The sequence below is a fragment of the Myotis myotis genome, unplaced genomic scaffold (assembly GCF_014108235.1).
Source record: "Myotis myotis isolate mMyoMyo1 unplaced genomic scaffold, mMyoMyo1.p scaffold_m19_p_19, whole genome shotgun sequence".
NCBI classification, from domain to species: Eukaryota; Metazoa; Chordata; class Mammalia; order Chiroptera; family Vespertilionidae; genus Myotis; species Myotis myotis.
This window is the reverse complement of record NW_023416323.1, coordinates 11904026-11926493: the sequence shown is the minus strand read 5'-3', so window position 1 is coordinate 11926493 and position 22468 is coordinate 11904026. Positions and strand designations below refer to the sequence as shown.

At 45.6% G+C, this 22468-nt stretch overlaps 1 protein-coding gene across 3 annotated transcripts in view; it reads left to right on the top strand.

The window, feature by feature from the left end:
* The window catches only part of GARRE1 (granule associated Rac and RHOG effector 1), a 57893-nt gene extending 36051 nt beyond the window's left edge, over positions 1–21842 (top strand). For all 3 annotated transcript variants that reach the window (XM_036345991.1, XM_036345992.1, XM_036345990.1), the window contains 7 exons: positions 549–646; positions 7464–7589; positions 9840–10873; positions 15645–15810; positions 16691–16828; positions 19360–19438; positions 20445–21842. In XM_036345991.1, the coding sequence (XP_036201884.1) occupies positions 549–646; positions 7464–7589; positions 9840–10873; positions 15645–15810; positions 16691–16828; positions 19360–19438; positions 20445–20753 (1950 nt within the window). In that variant the 3' untranslated portion in view covers positions 20754–21842. The remainder of the gene's footprint in view (positions 1–548; positions 647–7463; positions 7590–9839; positions 10874–15644; positions 15811–16690; positions 16829–19359; positions 19439–20444) is intronic.
* The last annotated feature ends 626 nt before the right edge of the window (positions 21843–22468 follow it).

The window sequence follows — 22468 nt, the reverse complement described above, 5'->3', positions numbered from 1 at the left end:
TATTAAAGACTGTCCTCCAGATAAGAGGAAATCGTTGAAGGAAGGGCTGGTTCTTTATCTTTCCTGAAGTAGTTTTATTTTTATTGATGGTTGAGAATAAAATGATCTTTAAGAAAAGCTTCATCCACTTCTGGCTTGTTTTCGGTCATTACAAATGGGCTTTTCTGAAGCATTGGTTTGATTTTTTTTTTTTTTTTGGTGGCGTTTTTACTCCTTTCAAGTGTATAAATATTAAAATACTGAGGTAAAGGAAACAAAGCAGTTCCTATCTAACATTTATAGTTTGGAAGAAGTGCCTCAAGTGCTTGCAAAGTTCAGCACATCCTACACCTAGAAGTTGGTTTCTGTTTATTGAAATATTACTGTATTCAGTCATCTTTATAACCTACTGTTGTCTCCATAGGGCCCCTGACTGGCCTCTGCATACCTGCTTTGCTAGGGAAATAGTTCTTGCCAGAGTCACTTAGCATTGATAGGTTCATGTATGGGATTTGTTTGTAATCATTTTTCTCTCTGAATGCTGATCGATATATTTCTTTCTCTCTTAGGTGGTAGTTGACACAGCACAGATAGAAAATAAAGAAGCCTATGCCCCCCAAATCAGTTTAGAAGGCTCAAGAATCGTGGTTCAAGTCCCGTCCACATGGTAATGTGACTGTTAAATTAACACAAGCCTAAGCTCTGATAGAAGTGTTCACATCTTTGACAACATTGCTGTCATGGACAAACTCCCTGCTAGCTGATAGGACACATCTTCTGTTTATGCGGGCTTATGGCAGTGGTAGTGTGGTACTGCCATGTCATGGTTATTAGTCCAAGATGAGGAAGCCAAGGTGCCTGAAGCCAAGTCTCATTGACCAAAAATATAACTAAAATATTATATACTCATGAATCATAATGAGCGATATTATTTTCTTTGTCCACTGCTTTTATTTTAAAATATATTTCTTTATTGATTTCATAGAGGAAGGGAGGAGAGAGAGATAGAAACATCAATGATGAGAGAGAATCATTGATCAGCTGCCTCCTGCACACCCCTTACTGGGGATTGAGCCCACCACCCAGGCATGTGCCGTTGGCCAGAATTGAACCTGGGACCCTTCAGTCCGCAGGCTGACGCTCTATTTACTGAGCCAAGCCAGCTAGGGCTGTCTACTGCCTTTAAACAGAGTATATCATTTTCTCTAAGTCACCTAGTGTTTCTGTAAAGCTGAATCCTCCTCCACCTTTGTCTGTCCCAACAACAACTCTGATGATCTTAAGTTCATGTTATTACATACCCAGTGTCATTGCATATCAGGGGACAGACTGAACCATTTTTATTTTGACTACTCCTACAAATCAGTAAGAAAATGGGCAAAGTAAAAGAACAGGTAAATCAGAAGACATATGTTAACAAATACATGAAGAAACTGTGTAACCTCTCCTAATAAAGAAAGGCAAAGTAAAGAAACAATAAGTACCATTTTGCCTACCATGCTCAGTTGTTTTAGAATAATATATTGTTTTAGAGTACTATATTTGGGCCAGACTATACAAAAATAGACACAGAAGTTGTTGAATAAATGACAGCCTTCCTAGAGGGTAGTTTAATATATCAGAGACCTAAAATAAGGAATATGACCTCAGCAATTTCACAGTTCCACCTGTAAGGGTTTATCCTGGTGATATCTGTACAGATTCAACTATAAGGATCAGCATCATAGTTTTATCAGTAAACAGCAAAAATTAAACATATATTGGGAGACTTTTGCTATTAAAATTATAATCTGAATGAATATTTAACTATATAGAAAATATTTAAAGCATGTAGGTAGGAATAGATATAGTCAGGAACAGTGGCAATGTCAGTGCCTGTAGGGACTAAAGTGAGAGCTGGGAAATGCAAATTATATTTAAACCATTTCTCCTTGAAATGTGAGGGTCCAGCAGTAGATTCTACCCAAAGTTTTACAGCTAGTTGATATATCAAAGTAGGGGTTGCCAGTTCACTTCATGTCCCCAAATCTCTCATCTATGAGTTCCCCTCCCCACCAAAATTTATAATTTGATTGTTCAGATGATACACTATTTCCTGAAATGAATGGTAATTTATATGCATATTTTTATTCCTATCAAATAATACATTTAAATCTCACTTTTCTATAAGATTTTTGTATTCTCAAATTCTTAATTTGTTTTCCAGTGCAAGTTCTTCTTGAAAAATATTCAGTTTAACCTGGGTAAATTGGTTAGAGTGTCATCCCCATACACCAAGGTTGTCGGCTCTATCTCCAGACAGGGCACATACCCGCATCAACCAATGAATGCCTAAATAAGTGGGACAACAGATTGATATCTCCCTCTCCCTCCCCCTTCCTCTCTTTCTAAAATCAATCAATCAGTAATTTTAATTATCTTTAAAAAAAAAAAAAAGGAAGAAAGAAAGAAAAATATTCTGTTTAACCTGGATTCCTATTTTGAAAAAAAGTTTGAATTTTTTAATAACTTGGCGAATATAAACAGCTAGTACTGAAATGGTTAACACTTCAGTTTACTTTCAAAACTGTATGATTGATTTCTTTTGTAATTCATTGAACCTCCATTGAAAGGACCTTCTGCGCTGTGTGTCCTAGGAGTGGTTCCCTCTGCTGGTTGCTTTTGGTAAAAATACAAAATTTCTTTATTGTTTCTTTCAAGTTATAAAATATGTGCTTGTTGAGACAGACGGACTCAAACAGAAGTGATTACTCCACCTTCAAGAAAATGAAACTGCAGCGGGAAGGCCGGGGAGGGTTGGGGGGCAGGAGGTAGGGGGGTAAGAGATCAACCAAAAAAAGAAAAAAAAGAAAATGAAATTGTTAGCAAAGCCAGTCAAGAATTTATTATATTCGTTGCTGCCAGATGTTTTTTCCAAATGAAGTAATACTTTACTTAAATTTTTAAACTGTCATACTTAATCTATCCATTTTTCTTTCAACAAATACTTACTAAATACCTAATATGTGACAGGCACTGCCTGGGCTCTGGAAATTTAATCATGAGCAAGAAAGAAAGACAGGGTCCCTGCTCCTAACTGAGCTGACTTTGTAATGGGGACAAGGAGGAAAGAACTAATAAGCATAAGAGTTAAGTTCAAACTGGTGAGTGTGCGAAGGGAATAAGAGCAGAATGATGTCATATGACAGAGAATAGGGTAGAGATGGGTAAGGGAGGCTATTTTGGATGAGGAGGTCAGTTATGAAGGGCCTCTTTGAGGATGTGACATTTAAGAGGAGCTGGCCATGTGGAGAGTAGATGAGGAAAACACTCCAGGCAGAAGGAACAGCAAAGGCCTGAGGAGTCACCCAGAATGGCTGGGGATATATGGTAGGTGATGATTAAGGGGTGAGGGCTGAGGAGGGTTTATAGACACCAGGACTTGCAGGGTCCTTAAGAGACCTGGATGTTTAAGAACGGGTAAAGAGTTTTAAGCAAGTCTGAGTGATATGTGAAAAGAATGGGTTTAATCTCTTAGGGGGACTGTTCTCAAGACTGATGAGTAAAATAAAAATGCCAATTTGTTGATTTTCAGAAAGAGAAATTATTATTACTAGGAACTGTAGTACTCCTTTCTGCATGACCAGCAAATGCTCTCCTCATGTAAAACATATGTGACCAGCCAAATGACAGGCAGAAGGTGGCTTGTGAGCATAAAGCAAGTGTGTCCTAATAATCAGCAACTCCAGGCTGAGAGGATTCAGTGCATGAACCTGGGCCGGGTCCACTGGCCAAGATTCTCTCAGGAGTAGCGAGGCTGGTGGGGCACTGTCGGCGCTTGCCTTGTTTCCTTTCCAGTGTTCCTGAAACTGGCCAGCTCACACTCGCACAGATATATTTCTTCTCATGCAGTTCTTTGGAGAGCCCTGCTGTCTTCTCAGGGTGGCTTCGCCATGTCGATCACCATTTAACTCCCGAGTGCCCAGGAGCAGACAGCCTCTTTCTGGTTTTCCCTCTCAGAAAGGCCTCTTGGTGGAGATGCTCTGCATGGGCAGTGGGGGCTTGAATGGTGGGAAGTAGCTCTGAAGGGAAAGCAGTCGGGAGAAGGCAGCAGCAAGAGCAAAGGTCCTGAGATGTGGGCAAACCCTCCATATTCAGGGAGTGACAAAAGGCCTTGTAGTTAGGACAGGGTGAGCAGAGGTGGCAGTGAGAGGTGTGGTGAGCGGAGCATCAGGAGGGGCCAGGTCACAAAGAGCCTGGAGGGCTGGGGGGAGGGGTTTAGACAGTATTTCAGTCGTGACAGGCTGCCAGTAGAGGGCTTTAAATGGGAGTGATGTGTTCTGCTTTGTGGTCAGAGGCTCACTCTGGCTGCTGTGTGGAGGGTGGGCCTTGGAGGGCCCAGAGAGGAGAAAAGGAGACCAATTGGCAGTTTGCTCCTGAGACACAGATGGGGGTGGTTTCTTGGAGTAGAGCAGTAATAAGAGATGGGGAGAGAAGTGCTTGGGTGCAGACTATATTTTGGAAGAACTGTCAGGATGTGCTAATAGATGGATGGAGGATATGAGGGAGCTAGAGGTGGCTTATAGGTTGGGTAGACAACTGTGTTGTTTAGTTATTGAGGAAGTCTGTAGAAATCAGAATGGTTGTGGGGAAGAGAGGAATTAAGAGTAGTGCTAACCAGGCTAGCTTTTATATATATATATATAATTGATTTTTTTACAGAGAGGAAGGGAGAGGGATAGAGAGTTAGAAACATCAATGAGAGAGAAACGTCAATCAGCTGCCTCCTGCACACCTCCTACTGGGGATGTGCCCACAACCAAGGTACATGCCCCTGACCGGAATCGAACCTGGAACCCTTCAGTCCGCAGGCCAACACTCTATCCACTGAGCCAAACTGGTAGGGCTCTCCCCCCGCCCCGCTGTTGTTAACCCTCACCAGAGGATATTTTTTCCATTGATTTTTTTTTTTTTTTTTTTTTTAGAGAAAATGGAAGGGAGAGGAGACACAGAGAGAGAAACATCGACGGGAGAGAGACAGACACACCAACTGGTTGCTTCCCACATGCACCCCAACTGAGGCTGAGGATCAAGTCTGCAACCAACGTATGTACCCTTGACTGGAATAGAACCCAAGACCTTTCAGTCCACAGGCTGACACTCTACCCATTGAGCAATACCAGCTAGGGCTGACCAGGCTACCTTTGAGCTGCCTGTTAGGTGTGCAAGGAGAGATATCAATAATGCTGTTAGATACATGAGAGTGGAGTTCAAGAGGAAGGTGTGGACTGGTGAAGGAAATATGAAAGTCTTCAGTGTAGGCATGGTCTGTGAAGTCTCAGGACCAGATGCAGTCTAGGGAAGAGGACAAAGCCTGGAACGTGCCACAATACAGAGACAGGGGTAAGAGGAGCAGGAGGAGTCCACAGAGGAGACCAAGAAGGAGCTGCCAGACAGGTAGAAGGAAACAAGCAAGTCTGGGTTTACCAAAGCTGCAGAGACAGTGATCCAGGAGGAAAGAAACCTGCACAACATTGTTCAGAGGTTGAGTGAGGTTGAGGTAGAGACAGGTAACTTGCCCTTGACTCTGGCGAGATCTGACCTGTTCGATAAAAGTTATTTTAGCATTAGCCAGTTTGGCTTAGTGGATAGAGCATCAGCCTGCAGACTTAAGGGTTCTGGGTTCGATTCTTATCAAGGGCACATGCACAGGTGGGCTTGATCCCTGGTGGGGGACATGCAGGAAGCAGCCAATCAATGATTCTATCTCTCTCTTCCTCTCCCTCTCTGAAATAAATTTTAAGAAGTTATTTTAGTGGGATCCTGGCCGATGTTCTCAGTGGATAGAGCATCGGCCCATGCATGAAAAGGTCTTGGGTTCAGTTCCTGGTCAGGGGCACGTATCTGGGTTGCAGGTTCAATACCCAGCCCTGGTTGGGGCGTGTGTGGGAGGCAATCAATCAGTGTGTCTCTCTCACATCAATGTTTCTCTCTCTCCCTTACCCTCTCTTCCCTCTCTCCCTTTTTCCTTCTATCTCCCCCTTCCTCCCTTCTTTCTACTCTCTCTCGAAATCAATGGAAGGAATATCCTCAGGTGCGGATTACCAGCAATAACAAAAAAGTTATTTTATATATATACAATTTTTTTTTCAGAGAGGAAGGGAGAGGGAGAGAGTGATAGAAACATCAGTGATGAGAGAGAATCATTAATTGGCTGCCTCCTGCATGCCCCCTACTGGGTGGGGATCAAGCCTGAAACCAGGACATGTGCCCTGACCAAGAATTGAACCGTGACCTCCTGGATCATAGGTTGATGCTCAACCACTGAGCCGCACCAGCCCTGCAAAGAAGTTATTTTAGTGGAGTTAATGGTGATAAGAGCTTGCTCAGAGTGGAATGAGAGGAGAATAGGGAGCAGAGAATTGGGACAGTATTTGAAGGGGAATGTGGGGCTAAGAGAAGGTAGTGAGACTGGTTTGTTTGCCAAAGGGAATATCACAGGGAAGGAATGGGGTGATTGCATAAGCGAAGTCCTTGGGAAAGCAAGAGGGTGGCATGCAGCACTCAGGTATAGGTCAGCCTGTAGTAAGAACAGGGCCTGTGTTCCACTGTGACACGGGGGAAAGGCAGGGTGCATGGGCAGGGACACAGGTGAGGTGGTGGACTTAGTGATGAGGGGAGATGGAGTAGGTCTCATCTGTTTGTGTGGTTTCTCAGTTAAGGGATAATTGAGGTGGGAAGGAATGGGTGAGACAGCAGGGACAGCAGAGCTTTGAGGAGAGGCGAGGAGGGGTGAAACAGTCCTCTTGGAAAAGGAAAAAGTTAACTTATGGGAAGGCCATATTTGTTGCTTACCTCAAATTTGCAGTGAGTCCAGGGGGCGTACTGTGTGGATTTCCCCCTCTGTTGACCCTGTTTCTTGGGTACAGGTGTGAAGAGCTATAGAGGAAGGAAAGGGCAGGGGTGTTATAGAAAGAGTTTGAAAAGGGCTACATATGGTGCCAGACCTCAGAACCTCAGCAGGGCAGGGAGGAAAGTCAGGGCCGGAGCCAGTGTTGGAAAGTGAGAAGGCATTAGGAATTCTAGATAGTTAGAAATCCATAGATACTCCAGACCCTGTTGCTTCCTCCTCCTTCTGCAGAGCAACAAGTTCAGTGTTAGCCCTGTCATTCTCTAAATGTTCTTATAGTTACTGAATTTTTATTCAGTGCAAAAGTGTGTGAAAATTGTAGCCTTGCCCGGCTGGCGTGGCTCAGTGATTGAGCATCAACCTATGATCCAGGAGGTCACAGTTCGATTCCCAGTCAGTGCACGTGCCTGGTCACCAGTGGGGAATGTGCAGGAGGCAGCTGATCGATGATGTTTCTCTCTCTCTCCTTCTCCGTTCCTCTCTAAAATCAATAAAACTATATTTTTAAAAAAAGTTGTAGCCTTTGTGTAAAGCCTTCTTGGAACACCTTTGCAGAGAAATGCAGCCCAGACTAATGCGCCTGGTTTGTGCCTAGGTGCCTGAAAGAAGACCCTGCTACCATGTCCCTGCTGCAAAGAAGCCTGGACCCCGAGAAGACGCTGGGCCTGGTGGACGTGCTCTACACGGCTGTGCTGGACCTCAGCCGCTGGAGGGCAGGGAGGTTGGTGTCTCCAACGGTCACTTGAACTGGTTTGCATTCAGGTGCACACCTAGGGACTGTATAACCACATATAGTTTCATGTGTGCTCGTGTCACTGATAGTATGTGAGTACATAAGACAAGAGAGAAAACATTTTGTTAAATTTTTTATGGAATAATTTCAAACTTAGAGAAAAGTTACAAGAATAGTCCAGAGAATTGCTCTCTGTCTTTTACCCAGACTCCCCATTTTGTCAACATTTTTGCCTTCATTTGTTCTATTATTTGAGAATAAATCCATCAAAGGATTTTAACTCAACTGATATTCTCCTTATGAACTAAGAGCAAAGAAATGTTTAGAAATTTTACTTATATCCTGCATGAACTTTATTTCTGTCTGAAAGTAGCTGACACACAAAATTATCTCTTTGTGAATTGTTAACCTTAGAACAGGTTGGGACCTTAAACATCTAGCCATGTGTCCTCCCCCTGTCTTACCTCATGAACACAACAGGTCCAGAGCAGTGAGGTGGCTCATCCAGGGTTGCACCAGCCATCACCTGCCTCAGCCCCCTCCCAGTGCCCTTTCTATCTCTAGGGCTCTCTTTCAGTGCTGGAAAAGAGTGCTCGGAAAATGTTGGAAGTCACAGCCACCTGTTCTTGGCACTGTCTGCAAATTACTTCCAAAGACAACAGTGCTGCCTAGTGTCTGAGTCTTCCCCACCCACCCCTCTTTGCTGTGTGGATTTGTCCATTTTCCCTCTGCTGGATCTGCCAGACTCTCAGTCCCTGTTCTCCAGGCGCACAGCAGGCCTCTGTTGGTGACATCCCCACTCTAGCCTTGCGTTGCTTTCCTGTTCTGCAGTTAAAGGGTTTTGCTCAAACCCCTCAGGCCAAAATCCTGATGTAGTTTTCAACACAGTCCCATGTTAGACACTACAGGTTTCTTTAAAATAAATATAGATAGTAAGTACTTAAATTATTTCCAATTATCTATAAAACCTGAGGCCTAGTGCATGAATTCGTGCATGGGTGGGCTCTGGCCGGCCCGACCCCAATCGGGGTGGATCGGGGCTGGGCCTCTTGGGAGGAGGAGGTGGCGGGAGGTTGACCAACTGGCCTGTCCCGATCAGGGCCGGGCTGGCTTGGGGTTAGGGACCATAGGCGATTGGAGGGGGAGGCGATTGGGGGTCAGTGGCCAGGGGAGGGGCCATGGGAGGTTGGCTGGCCAACCCCACCCCTGATTGGTGGGGGAGATCAATCGGTGCGAAACTGACTGGGGGGAGGGGCCGCGGGCTGATGGGGTGGTGGGGGCTGATCGGGGATAGGGCCAGCTGTGGGGAGGGGCTGTGGGCAGTGGGCCAGCCGAATGGGGGGGGGGCAATCAGGGGCCAGTGGCCCCGGGGAGGGGCCATGAGTGGTTGGCCTGTGGCCCTGCCCCTGATGAGAGTGTGGGAGCCAATTAGGGGTGGGGCCAGCCGGGAGGAGGGGCCGCAGGCCATTCGGAGTGGTGGGGGCCCATTCAGGGCGGGGCCAGCCTTGGGGAAGGGCTGCAGGAGGTTAGCCAGCCAGCCCCACCCCCTATTGGAGGGGGGGGGTGATCAGGGGTGGGGCCAGTCAGGGGGAGGGGTTACAGAGGGGTTGGCCAGCCACCCCGCCCTTTTTCAGGGTGGGAGAGGCCAATCGGGGGCAGGCCGGTTTGGGGGAGGGGCCGTGGGAGGTTGGCCCGCCAGCCCCACCCTGCTTTGGGCGGGTTCGCTGGCTGCAGTAGGCATTATAGCGACCAGTTGTTATGGCATTACGGTCGCTGGCTTTTTATATCTATATATATAAAAAGCTAATATGCAAAGTGTTCCCTCGGGAGTTCCACCAGGAGAATGGTAGTTTGATCACTCTCTATGCTGTGCACTGTCCACCGGGGGTGGTGCAGAACATGGCAGGGGACCAGCGGTGGCGGTGGGGCGCTGAGGGAGTGAGGGAAAGAGGAGGCGTGGAGGCGGGGGAACCGCGCCATGGCAGCGTGTGGGCAGCGAGGGAAGGAGGAGGCAGGGAGGTGGGGAACCTGATCAGCCCTGATCGCTGGCCCAGCCTAGGGTCCCTACGTATGCATGAATCGCGTGCACTGGGCCTCTAGTATATAAATAAGTGAACCTAATAACACACAGAGAGGTCTTTTTTGTTCTTGAAGTCTTTCTTAAATATAAAGAGATCTATTTCATTATCCAATTTGTATATTTGTCTTTTTTTAAAAACTACATTTCTGTTGAAATAGGGAACAAGCTTTGCCCTGCATACAGATACAGCTGCAAAGGGAGATGTGTGATTTTGGGAATCAGGCTGACCTCCCTTCTGGAAATGGGAACAAACCTTCAGGCGGCCTGCAGAAGACCTTCTCCAAACTGACATCCCGCTTCACCAAGAAAGCTTCGTGTACCAGCTCTGGCAGCAGCACCAATTATTCCATCCTAAATACCCCTTCCAAAAGCATCTTCATAGCTGGGTGTTCAGAAGAGAAAGCCAAAATGCCCAGTAATATTGATTCAAGGTTACAAAGCATTTTGAACATTGGTAATTTTCCTAGGACTGCAGACCCTTCACAGTCAGCTCAGAATCCCAGTAATCAAATGGCCAATGGTTTTCTCATGGAGAGGCGTGACAGCTTTCTGCAAGGGGATGATGGCAAGGACGAGAAGGGTATGAATTTACCAACTGATCAGGAAATGCAGGAAGTGATCGATTTTCTCTCCGGCTTTAATATGGGCCAGTCACATCAGGGCTCCCCATTAGTGACAAGGCGTAATTCTGCTGCCACAGCCTTGGTGACTGAACAGAAGGCAGGAGCCATGCAGCCACAGCAGCCACCACTGCCTGCGCCCCCTCCACCGCGGCCACCCCAAGCTGGGACACACACACCTCTGACACCCCAGCAAGGCCTGGCACCTCAGCAGCAGTCCCCAAAGCAACAACAACCCCAGGTTCAATACTACCAACACCTGCTCCAACCCATTGGACCACAGCAGCCCCCACCCCAGCCTCGTGCCCCTGGGAAATGGGTACATGGCTCATCCCAGCAGCCAGCACAGCCCGTCGGAGTGGGTCTGTCTCCTCTGGGCCAGTGGCCTGGCATGTCTGATCTCAGTTCTGACTTGTACAGCTTGGGTCTGGTGAGCAGCTACATGGATAACATGATGTCAGAGGTTTTAGGGCAGAAGCCGCAGGGACCTAGAAATAATACCTGGCCAAATCGTGACCAAAGTGATGGAGTCTTCGGAATGTTGGGAGAGATTCTGCCTTTTGATCCTGCAGGTACGTGAGTCCCCCTCCCCACCTCAGTGTTGTAACATAAATATAATCACCGAGGACATCACAGGGCCAGTTGGCCACAGCCTTGTGGGGAAGTGATTTTAAAGACCCTTTTTCACTGCCTGATGGCAAGTATGGGACAGACCCAGCAAAGGTGGGAAGCAGTGAGGTTGAGGCTGAGAAGATAAATGGAACTCTTTTTCTCACTTTGCAGAGGACAGGGTGAGGTATAAGAGAAGCTACTAGTGCAAGTGGGCTCCAGTTTGGGCCCTCCCATTCATGGGAGCCACAGCAGTGGGGGCTTTTTCCTGTTGTGGTGTTCTTTTCTGCTTAAACTCCAGGACCTATGAAAGGTGGTAGGGTACCGTCCTGCCTTCATAGAATACAGCTTCTCCCAACATACACAGTGTGAGTATTCCACCAGAGTTATCTTAGGAAATTAGAAAAAGAACTTAGAAACAAAACAAAGATAAACTAGGAGGAGGAACTGATTAAGGATAAGAGCCATGATTATAGTATCCCTGGCTGGTGTGCTCAATGGTTAGAGCGCCGGCTGTAGACTGAAACTTCAAGGGTTCGATTCCCAGTCAAGGGCATGTACCTGGGTTGCAGGTTCGTTCCTCAGCCCAGTTGGGCTCACACGGGAGGCAACCAATCCATTTGTGTCTCACATATCCCTCTCTCTTCCTCTCCACTTCTCCCTCCCTCCCTTCCACGCTGTCTGAAAAAGCAATGGAAAAAATATCCTCAGGTGAGGGTTAACAACAACAAAAACACATCCTCGCCTGGCTGGTGTGGCTCAGTGGTTGAGCATCAACCTATGAACCAAGAGGTCACAGTTTGATTCTCGGTCAGGGCACGTGCCCAGGTTGCAGGTTCACTACCCAGTGCGGAGCATGCAGGAGACAGCCGATCAACGATTCTCTCTCATCATTGATGTTTCTATCTTCCTCTCCCTCTCCCTTCCTCTCAAAAAAAAAACCACCCACAAAAACACATCCTTAGGTAAGGATTAAAAAAAGAGAGAGAGCGAGCCCTGGCCTAATTGGCCTGCAGACTGAAGGATCCCAGATTTGATTCCAGTCAAGGGCACCTCAGTTGCAGGCTCAATACCCACCTTGGTTGGATGTGTGTGGGAGGCAACCAGTAGATGTGTTTCTCTCACATCAAAGTTTCTCTGTCTCTCTCTCTCTCCCCCCCCCCCTTCCCTTCCACTCTCTAGAAATCAATGGAAAAAAAATATTCTTATGTGAGGATTAATGAATAAAAAGAGAGAGAGCTAAAAGAAACAAGACTAGAAAAAAAGGAGACATAAGTACTACAGATACAGCAAAGATTAGAAGAACTCTTAAAACATTACTACATACGACTTGATGACAACACATTTGAGAACTTAATGGAAAATGGAGTCTTTCCTAATAAAATATACATTACCAAAATTGTACCAAGAAGTAGAAAACCTGCCTAGATCTATAGATCTATTTCAGTAGAAGAGATTATAAAGGTAATTATGAAGCCAACTTGATTTTTACCATAAAAACTTTATAAGGATTATACAAAAAGTAAACTATAGTGCATCTCATGTACGAGTGGATAGATGCAAGAAAATCCATCAGTTCAGATGTTACTAAACCCCGTTTACTTCAGGGGTATAAGGTGGTTCAGTAGAAGGAACTCTGCTAATGTACGGTAATCTATCAGATCGACCAATTAAATGAGAAAAACTCATAGTAATAGATACTATGGAGACATTTAATAAAAGATACCAGCAGTTCTTAAAAAATAAATAAGTCCCTTAGAGTAAAACATGAATAGAAGGAAATTTCTTGAATATAAAAAAAAAAGACTATGGGGGGAGGGGGCTGAGTGTGGAATGTGGAGTTTGTGTTCAAGAGAGACAGTCTCTAGAGTAAAAAATAATTTTTTTTTTAATTTTTTAAAAAAGACTACCTACCAAAAGCCAGTAGTAAGTAGCACTTTGTATAGTGAAACAAAGTTCCAGTTAAAGTCTAGACCCAGACAGGGTGGCAGCTATCGCTACCAACAGTATTTAACTTTATCTTGAACTTTCTAGCAAATACATCAAGACAAAAACAAGGGAAATAAGAGATACAAGCTTTAGAAAATGATAGATTATAAAGCACATCTCTTTGTAGGTATAGACTTGGAAAAAACAAGACTCAGTAAAAAAAAAAAAAAACTTGTAGCATTAGTAAACAAATCTGATAAAGTGTATAGATGCATGATAGGTATATAGAAATTGCTTTTTTCTCTAATTTAGTAAAAGGTATACAGAAGTGGAAAGTATATTTCATTCACAAGGGGAATACTCTGAAATATTGTACATAACTATAGTGTATATTTACAAAACCACAAGAAGAGGAGTTTCCCTGACAAACAACCCAACATTAATTGTTAAAGGGCAGAAGTGTTTTTTTTATTTCTTCTAGAAATTTCTCAAGCTGCTGCTCATGCTTTCTTGTTCTTGCTGCCCTGGGGTGGGTGGATGTGGGGAACTTTATGCCCTGGGCTACTGGAAGGGCAAATAGCTCCAGCTGCTGTGGAGGAGCAAGCCTACCTTGGCACTGCGGGAGAGGCATGGCACATTTCCTCCATTGCTGATAAACAGCCTGTACATTTTTTGACAGTCATGTAGGTGAACCAGAGTATAAGTGGTATTTGGCAGAATTTTATCACTGTTGTTGTTTTTTTTCTTTTTTAAATAATCCAGGTGAGTTGATGTTACCTATGCTGAAGCTTTAGATTCTTTATTCTTTGATTTTTTAAATATATTTTTGTTGATTTCAGAGAGAAAGGGAGAGGGAGAGAGAGAGAGAGAAACGTCAATGATGAGAAAGAATCATTGATCAGCTGCTTCCTACACGCCCTTTACTGGGGATTGAGCCCGCTATCTGGGCATGTGCCCTTGACTGGAATCAAACCCAGGACCCTTCAATCCACCGTCCAGTGCTCTATCCACTGAGCCAAACCATCTAGGGCAGAATTTTATCACTGTTGATACAGTTGAGGCCCAGACTCTCTTTATGTCCTTAGCCTGCAAATCCTACCAGCTTTTCCTTCTGGGTGTTCCTTTCTGACCTTCAAGTCCTTAATGTAGCTTTCTGCAGACCTGTCCCAAGGGCATAGAGTCTATATAGACAGGTGAATTACAGAAGGCACTCTCTGGACAGACACACACAGCCCCTGGGGACATGGCTTGACTCACTGGGACAGGGCCTTGATTTCAGCCTCTACTCTCCCTCTTGTGGGCATCTGTCTATAGTGCACAATGGCATAGTTTCATGCAGTGGTCCTGTGGCAGAGCCCTGAGCAAAAGCTAACGGTGTGATTGTGCTTTTAGTGTCTTTCCCAACCTGGAGCTAAAACATACAAACTGCTGATTCATAATCAGTTTGTGACCCATGGGTATTTTCCTGCCATAGTTTTTTTAAAAATATGTTTTTCTTGATTTCAGAGGACAGAGATAAAAACATCAATGTTGGCCCTAACCGGTTTGGCTCAGTGGATAGAGCGTCGGCCTACGGACTGAAAGGTCCCAGGTTCGATTCCAGTCAAGGGCATGTACCTTGGTTGCAGGCACATCCCCAGTAGGGGGTGTGCAGGAGGCAACTGATGGATGCTTCTTTCTCATCGATGTTTCTAACTCTCTATCCCTCTCCCTTCCTCACTGTTAAAAATCAATAAAATATATTTTAAAAAAAAATCAATGTTGAGAGAGGATCACTGATGGGCTGCCTCCTGCATACCCCCTATCAGGGATCAAGCCCGCAATCCAGACATGTGCCCTGACCAGGAATCAAACCATGATCTCCTGGTTTGTAGGTTAACGCTCAACCGCTGAACCACACAGGTTGAGGGTTTTTAATTTGTTTTTTAATTTTATTGATTTCAGAGAGGAAGGGCTGCCATAGCTTTTTGTTTGACTCTTTCTCTAAGAGAGAGATACCTTCTGTGCTGTTTTTTTCTCCCACTTTTACTGCCCTGCACATTACTCAGCTCTATCCAGTATGTTTCCAGGCACCTCTTAATACATCCTGAAATTTCATGTTATTTTTTACCACTTTTAAGAGAGAAAGAGGAAGGGGGAGAGAGACATTGGTTTGTGGTGCCACTTACTGATGCATTCATTGGTTGGCTCTTGTATGCACCCTGACTGGGGATCGAACCTGCAATCTTGGTATGTCAAGACAAGGCTCTAACCAAATAAGTCACTGGGTCAGGGCCTATTACCACTCCTATTTCTTCAGACTGAATGAGCAGGTTTGCCATCCAGTATCCATGGAAATATTCTATCAGAGTTGGGCCCAAGTGGGAATGGCATATATTCTCTATCTGGCTAATCCTGATGCTTTGATAACTTCCAGGTTAGTTGGCTGCTCACCTGACTTTCCAAGTTGTTACCTATGTAACATTAGATTTTGGAAAATGTTAAAGTATTTGTTCTTAATATTTAGTTATGAATAAAACAAACCTTTTTTGTTCTCCCTGTCTCCTGTTCACATTCAGCCTGCCTCTGTCCTAGGCATAAGCCTTCCTGACAGTACTATGCACACCATAGGTGAACCTCAGACCTATGTGCTCCAAGCCCCGGCTCACCATTGCAGACTGCTAGGCAAATCCTGCAGCCAACTTGGCCACAGGCCTGGCAGCTCACCACTTTTCTGTGTGTGTGACCAGCACATCCTCAGAAGGTAGCAAAGGAAATGAGGCCAATTTGGCTCCAAACCCTTTTTATCCCTTTGTCTCAACACAGTGGGTTCAGACCCTGAATTTGCACGCTACGTGGCAGGAGTGAGCCAGGCAATGCAGCAGAAGCGGCAAGTCCAACACAGTCGCCGTCCAGGCAACCCTCGGGGACACTGGCCACCCATGGATGATGCCCATAGAACCTGGCCTTTCCCAGAGTTCTTCACAGAAGGGTGAGTGCTGGGCGTGGCAGTAAAGCTGAGTTTGGGATCTGGGTGTCCCAGCTGGGGCCTTTGTGCACTCTTATCAAGTAATTCAATTCAAACCCACATGTGAGAGTGACAAATGGTCAGATCTTCAGGAGGCAGAGTTTTGTGATTGACTGTGGGATGCACGGTGGCATGAAGTGTTCCTGTGAACACATCATTGGTATAAAATTGATTTTCTAGACAGACTCTTCCACCCTAGACAAGGATCTTATTTGATAGTATAAAGAAATTGCATGTTTAACAAAGTTTTTATGCTGAAATGAGCATGTCTATGAAACAAACCCATGTAGTTTATGGAATGTGATCCTTACCATTTACAAAAGGTAAAGGTGTATGGTTCTGATTCCATTGAATGGAGAGATTGTGGATTTTCATCATAAAGACAACTGGGGATTGGTTTTTCACATCTCTTATTGCTACCTGGTTAAGAAATCTGGACAGCTAAAGACCACCTCAAGTTTTTGTTTGCTCTGATGAATTTCATATGTAAACCACAGGTTTCTGAGAGGAATAAAGGGCAGTGATGCGTATGTATTACAGTTGTCCCTTGAACATCACAAGGGCTAGGGGCACCAACCCACCATGCAGTTGAAAATTCACACAAATTAAAGTTGACTCTGCATACATGGGTTCCTAGCCACGGAACGAAAGTACAGTTGACCCTTGAATAAAGCAGGTTTGAACTGCACAGGTCACTTGCACGTGGACCTGCGTGTAAGACATAAGAAACCACTATTTGGTGTGAGATGAGTGGAGGGTAAAGATTTTTAGAGCTTGGTTTGGGCTGCCGGCGTCTAGGCTGGCTGCAGGAGGCCCAGGACCAACTTCTCTCTTTGGCTTTCAGGGATGGCCTGCACAGCGGCTGGTCGGGTACTCAGGGAGACTCAGCCAGCTCGAGTGACGAGACATCCTCTGCCAATGGCGACAGCTTGTTCTCCATGTTTTCAGGGCCTGACCTCGTTGCTGCTGTCAAGCAGAGAAGGTATGAAGAGATTTCTGAATCAAAGGATGGGGCACGTGAATGTGATCCACAGCTTAGTCCTCCGGAAAGCTCAGGAGCCCACTGCTCCCAATCGGCCTGTGTGAAAAAGGCAGAGGGCCTTCGCTGGCACTGTCTTGCTTAGGCCTCTGTGGGGCCACCACACAGGCTTTTAGTCCGGGTGACTTAACATTGGGTTGAGTTTTGCTGGCAGAATAGTCTCATGCCAGTGGAAGTAAAAAAGTTCCAGTATGTCAGGCAAGGGAGAGTTCTGAGACCAGGTTTGCCTGTGTTGGTCTGTGCCTTGCAGGAGGCAGGCTTTTGTGGGAGTGGGGGGAGCAGGACCAGGACAAGAAAGTTCTAATCAGGGCTCACCAGCAGGCTTTGCAGCTCCAAATAAAAGGCTTGACCCTCAGTTTCCTTGTGAAAGGGAGAGGTGGGTAAAATGACCTCTGACTGGTATTTCAAATTTGAAAAAAATAGAAATATAGTCTATTCAGATCTAAGAAGTTTAGATCTCATAGTTAGAGGATAATTTGGTAACAGAGAAGTAGGAAGGCTGTGTGGGTGTGAGAAAGCAGAGGCCCAGAGTGGCAGTCTGAAGGACGTGGGCGGGAAATCGCATGCAGGGCTGCCTGAGCAGTGGAAGGCATGCTGTGGAGGGAAAGGGAGGCCAGGCTACACGGCCCTTGTGTGCCAGGTCGGGCTTCAGTGGATAAGCAGTGGGGAGTGGGTAGGAGAAGAGGGAAGGGTACCTGAGTCACAGAGTTGTAACAGTGGTGATGATAGTGATTGCTAATACAAGCTAGGCCCTGGGTAAGCATTTACGTACATTTTCTCACTCAGTTCTCGCAACCTCTGTATTTATTTGCTAGGGCTACCGTCACCAAGTACCACAGACTGGGGGCTTAAACGAGATAAGTTTATTTTCCTACAGTTCTGGAGGCTTGAAGTCTGAGATCAGGGTGTCAACAGGGTTGGTTTCCTCTGAGGTCTCTCTCCTGGGCTTGCAGACAGCCTTCTTCTCTTTGTATCTTCATATGGTCTTCTCCTGTGTGTGTCCATGTCCTAATCTTCTCTTCCTATGAGGACAATTGTCACATTGGATTAGAACCCACCCTAATGACTTCATTTTAACTTACGTGTTTAAGCACCTTATGTCTAAATACACTTACAGTATAAGGTATTGGGAGTTAGGACTTCAGCATATGAATTTAGAGTCAACATATGAATTGGGGGGTAGGGAGGTGACATAATTCAGCACATAGCAACCATCTTATTATACAAGTACTGTTTTACCCCCAATTCATAGGTGAAGAAGTTGAGACTTGGAGAAGTTAAAGTCATTCATTCGTTCATTCATTCATTCATTCATTGGCACCTATCATGTACCAGGCACCCTAATGTAGCGGCAAACAAAACAAAATCCCCCTCCTAGTGGAAGGTATGTTCTATTGCGGGAAGGCAGATTTAAAACAACAACAACAAAATATGTCAGATTGGGTTAGATGCTGTGAAGAAAAATAAAGCAGGGTTTAGGGGCAGAGTGCAAGGGACAGGTGGATTTTCTGTTTTCAGAATGAGAGTCAGGAAGGCCTCTGATGAGCAGAAAGCTGAACACAATGAGGGGGCACTGGTGAGGTATTGGCAGAGGGTATGTGTGAGAGAGAAGAATCAAGGATGATAGGCAAGTTTTTGGCCTGAATATCTATCTGTGTGAAAGGGGGTGCCATGGACCAAGACTGGGAGGACTGCAGGAGAAGCAGGATGGAGCCAGGGGTGGAGTTTCAGACTTCTCTTGGAGGCATGGGAAATCAGGGAGGCTGGTTAGACATCTCAGTCACCTGGAGCATCACCTCTGCGGAGACTGCTGTCTGCATGCAAGAGTGCTGACAGACTGAGTTACCCGGCTCTGAGCCTGCTAATCCTGCCTTTTTCATCCTTATAACAAACTTCATGTCAGTTGTGAAACTTAACAGGCTTTTAGTTTATAGTCACATATCCACATTGCATGGTAAGTAATCAGTATCTGTTGAATAAATTAACAAAAGGCCATAGCTCAGTGGTTCTCAACCTTCCTAATGCCGCGGCCCTTTAATACATGACCCCAATTTCATTGTTACAAATTGAACATAATTAAAGCATAGTGATTGACAGAAACAATATAGAATTATATATGTGTTTTCCGATGGTCTTAGGCGACCCCTGTGAAAGGGTCGTTCGACCCCCAAAGGGGTCACGACCCACAGGTTGAGAACCGCTTCCATAGCTGATGGACTCAGCAGCTGAAAGAGCCAGTATTTGTCCTCATGCCTGCCACCCTTACTCTATCCCAACCCTGTGATGGCTTGCGGAGTGCAGCATTTGATGGTGACTCACTTTTTCCCCCTGCACGCTGTGTATCCAAGCACGTCTCCACACACCCACCTAGAATCAGTGCCCCAGATGCCAGAGCCAAGTGGATAAGGTGCCCCCTGGAGGTAAGCTGGACAGGAAACAAGGCAACTACTGCACTGAGCTCTTGGTTCTTTCAGGAAACACAGCAGTGGAGAGCAGGAGACCAGCACGCTGCCCTCACCGCCTCTTCTTACCACAGTGGAGGATGTGAATCAGGTACTGGGGGCTCTGCTCTGGCCACAGGGCTGGCTCTATTGGATACAGACCATGAGCAAGGTTCCAAGGTTGAAGTATTTTTTTCATTTTTTATTCATTTATTTAATTATCCTCATTCAAGGATATGTTTATTGATTTTTAGAGAAAGTGGAAGGGAGAGGGAGAAACATGGCTGTGAGAGAGAAACTTTGATCAGTTGCCTCCCAAACGTTCCCCAACCAGGGATCAAACCCACAACCTAGGTATGTGCCCTGACTGGGCATCGGGGGAATCGAACCCACAATCTCTTGGTGTACGGGACAACGCTCCAACCAACTGAGCCACCCAGCCAGAGCCCAAAGCTGAAGTTTTGAGGTTTTTTAAAATATATTTTATTGATTTTTTACAGAGAGGAAGGGAGAGGGAGAGTTAGAAACATCGATGAGATAGAAACATTGATCAGCTGCCTCCTGCACACCCCCTACTGGGGATGTGCCCGCAACCAAGGTACATGCCCTTGACCGGAATTGAACCTGGGGCCCTTGAGCCCGCGGGCCAACACTCTATCCACTGAGCCAAACGGGCCAGGGACCAAAGCTGAAATTTTAAGAGGGCGTCAAAGAAATGATGGGATCTTTGTGGTGAACAACTTTTTTCCCATGATTTTGTCTAAATGATCAGCCAGCTCAGCTAACTCAGAGCTATATGTAGAGGAAGCTGTGGGACTGTGCTGCCTGATATGGTAGACACTAGCCACATGTAGCTATTTGAATATCAATGGAAATCAATGTAAATAAAAATTGAGTCCGTGGTTGCACTAGCCATAACTGGCACGTGGCTGCTGCACTGAACAGTGCAGACAACATTCCTGCCACTGCCAGTTCTCCTGCACAGTGCTGTCCCAGGGCTGTGGGGGAGGGAGAGGCTCTCACCCTATCTCCTAGGTGAAAACAGGGCAGAGATCGGGGTGGTGGGAAAGATGATAAATTGCCAGAACTGCCACTAAGAACCTTCTTCTGTCTCTCAGGATAACAAAACCAAAACGTGGCCACCCAAAGCACCCTGGCAACACCCTTCTCCACTACCCAGCACACTGCCTAGCCCAGGCGCACCACTCTACGCGGTCACCAGCCCTGGCAGCCAATGGAACGACACCATGCAGATGCTGCAGTCCCCGGTATGGGCTGCAAGCACTGATTGCAGCACGGCCTCCTTCTCCTACGTGCAGACCCCACCACAGCCCCCACCCCCAGCAGCACACAAGGCAGCGCCCAAGGGCTTCAAGGCCTTCCCGGGGAAGGCTGAGCGCAGGCCAGCCTACTTGCCCCAGTACTGACCCAGGCCTGCCTGCCCAAAGCTGTTGGGGCCAGTGTCCCCATCCTAGGGCTGGCTGACTGGCACCAACCCCCCAGAGGACCAGTGCACCCCTGTCCCAGGCAAGGATCCTTGGGGATGGGGGTGGTTGGCAGCTCCAAGCCTTTAAGGCCTGACTTCTCAAACTTTGGAGGCATCAGACCCCTAGAGGGCCAGCTGAAGACGGAGGTCTCTGACCCTCCTCAGGGAAATGCTGGATCTTCGGGCTTAATAAGCACTTCTGGTGATTCTGATGCAGTTGGGCCATAGGCCACACTCTGAGAAATAGCTCTCGAGTTTGTAGTCCCACTGTGTGTGCTGGGAAGGCATCAGGCTGGAAGGATGACTGCAAAACTGACCATTCTTCTGAAACCTCTCCCTTCTTAACACGTTAAGTGATGACCACACCAATCACTGTATTTTATAGCTATTTTTCATACAGGTTTTCAGTTAAAACATCTCCTGCCTAAAATGCATTGAAGTTTTTAAGATAACAAATGTAGCGGCTGGAGGTTTGTCCAACACTATTTTTATTTAAGCTTATACAAAACGGGCAACATACAGAATATGTGTGATCAGAAGCAATTACCTGGGTTTTCTTTGTGGGCAGCCCCTCACCACCCCAGCAGCACCCAGGGAGTGCAGCTTTTGTCCGATTTACAAAAGCAGGATCATAAAACTGAAGTCGAGGCAATTCCTGATGGTGCATGGAGATGAGCCAGCTGGCTACTGTCTGCAGGACAAAGACACACCTGTTGCCCTCAGGTCCTTCCACACATGGCCAGAGACTTCAATACAGTCTCAGAGGTTGGGTGTGGTCAAGAGGCTGTACAGAGACACCGGCACTTGAAATTGCAGTAACTTTTATGAACTGGCTCAAGACAAACCAATTAAGATATAGATAGGAATTAAAGTATTTTCTTTTTTAAAAAACCCACCTCATATTCAGTTAACGTGCCATTAAATAGATAACATCCTGTGGATTTAGGGATTTTCCAGCCAGAATGGATCCAGAAGAATTGAATGGTGCTTAAATTGAGAAATAATAATAAATATATCTATATAGAATAGACATCCCACTGTATATTAATTGAGGTTACAGAAGTTCTTTATATAAAACTTATTTAAATTTTTCATATTTCATCTTTGAAAAAGTCTAATTGAAAAAAATCTGTAATATTTTCTGGTATGAAAGTTTGACAGTATTAATATTTTTTTTATATTTTCTTAAATCATTAAACCATTTTAATATATGTTAACTACTAATAAATGGTTTATTCTTTCTAACTCCATATAACCTTTTCCAGCAAAGATTGTAATAACACATTTATGTTCTCATTTTTCTACAGATATAAGTAAATTTATATTTAAAAAATACCAAAAAGAAAATATATATATGTCTGTATACACACTAATTATAGAGGGCCCTGAGGGTGTCTGAGCCCAGCCGCCTGAATTTTCAATACTGTGTCGCCAGGCTACTTCCAGGCCCGGGTGTTGTCCTGTGCTGTGTGCGGATGCCATTGCTGCCTGTACTTGTGATCCTTTCACCATGGGTTCTGAACATTCACCTCACCATGTTTACAGAGAACTATTTTGTACATAGACTTTTTCAGGCACGTGCTCTGCACCAACCCTGCGTGGCTCTTGTCTGTATTAGCCGTCACAGTGTGTGCACTAAACTGTTGAAGTTGTTTG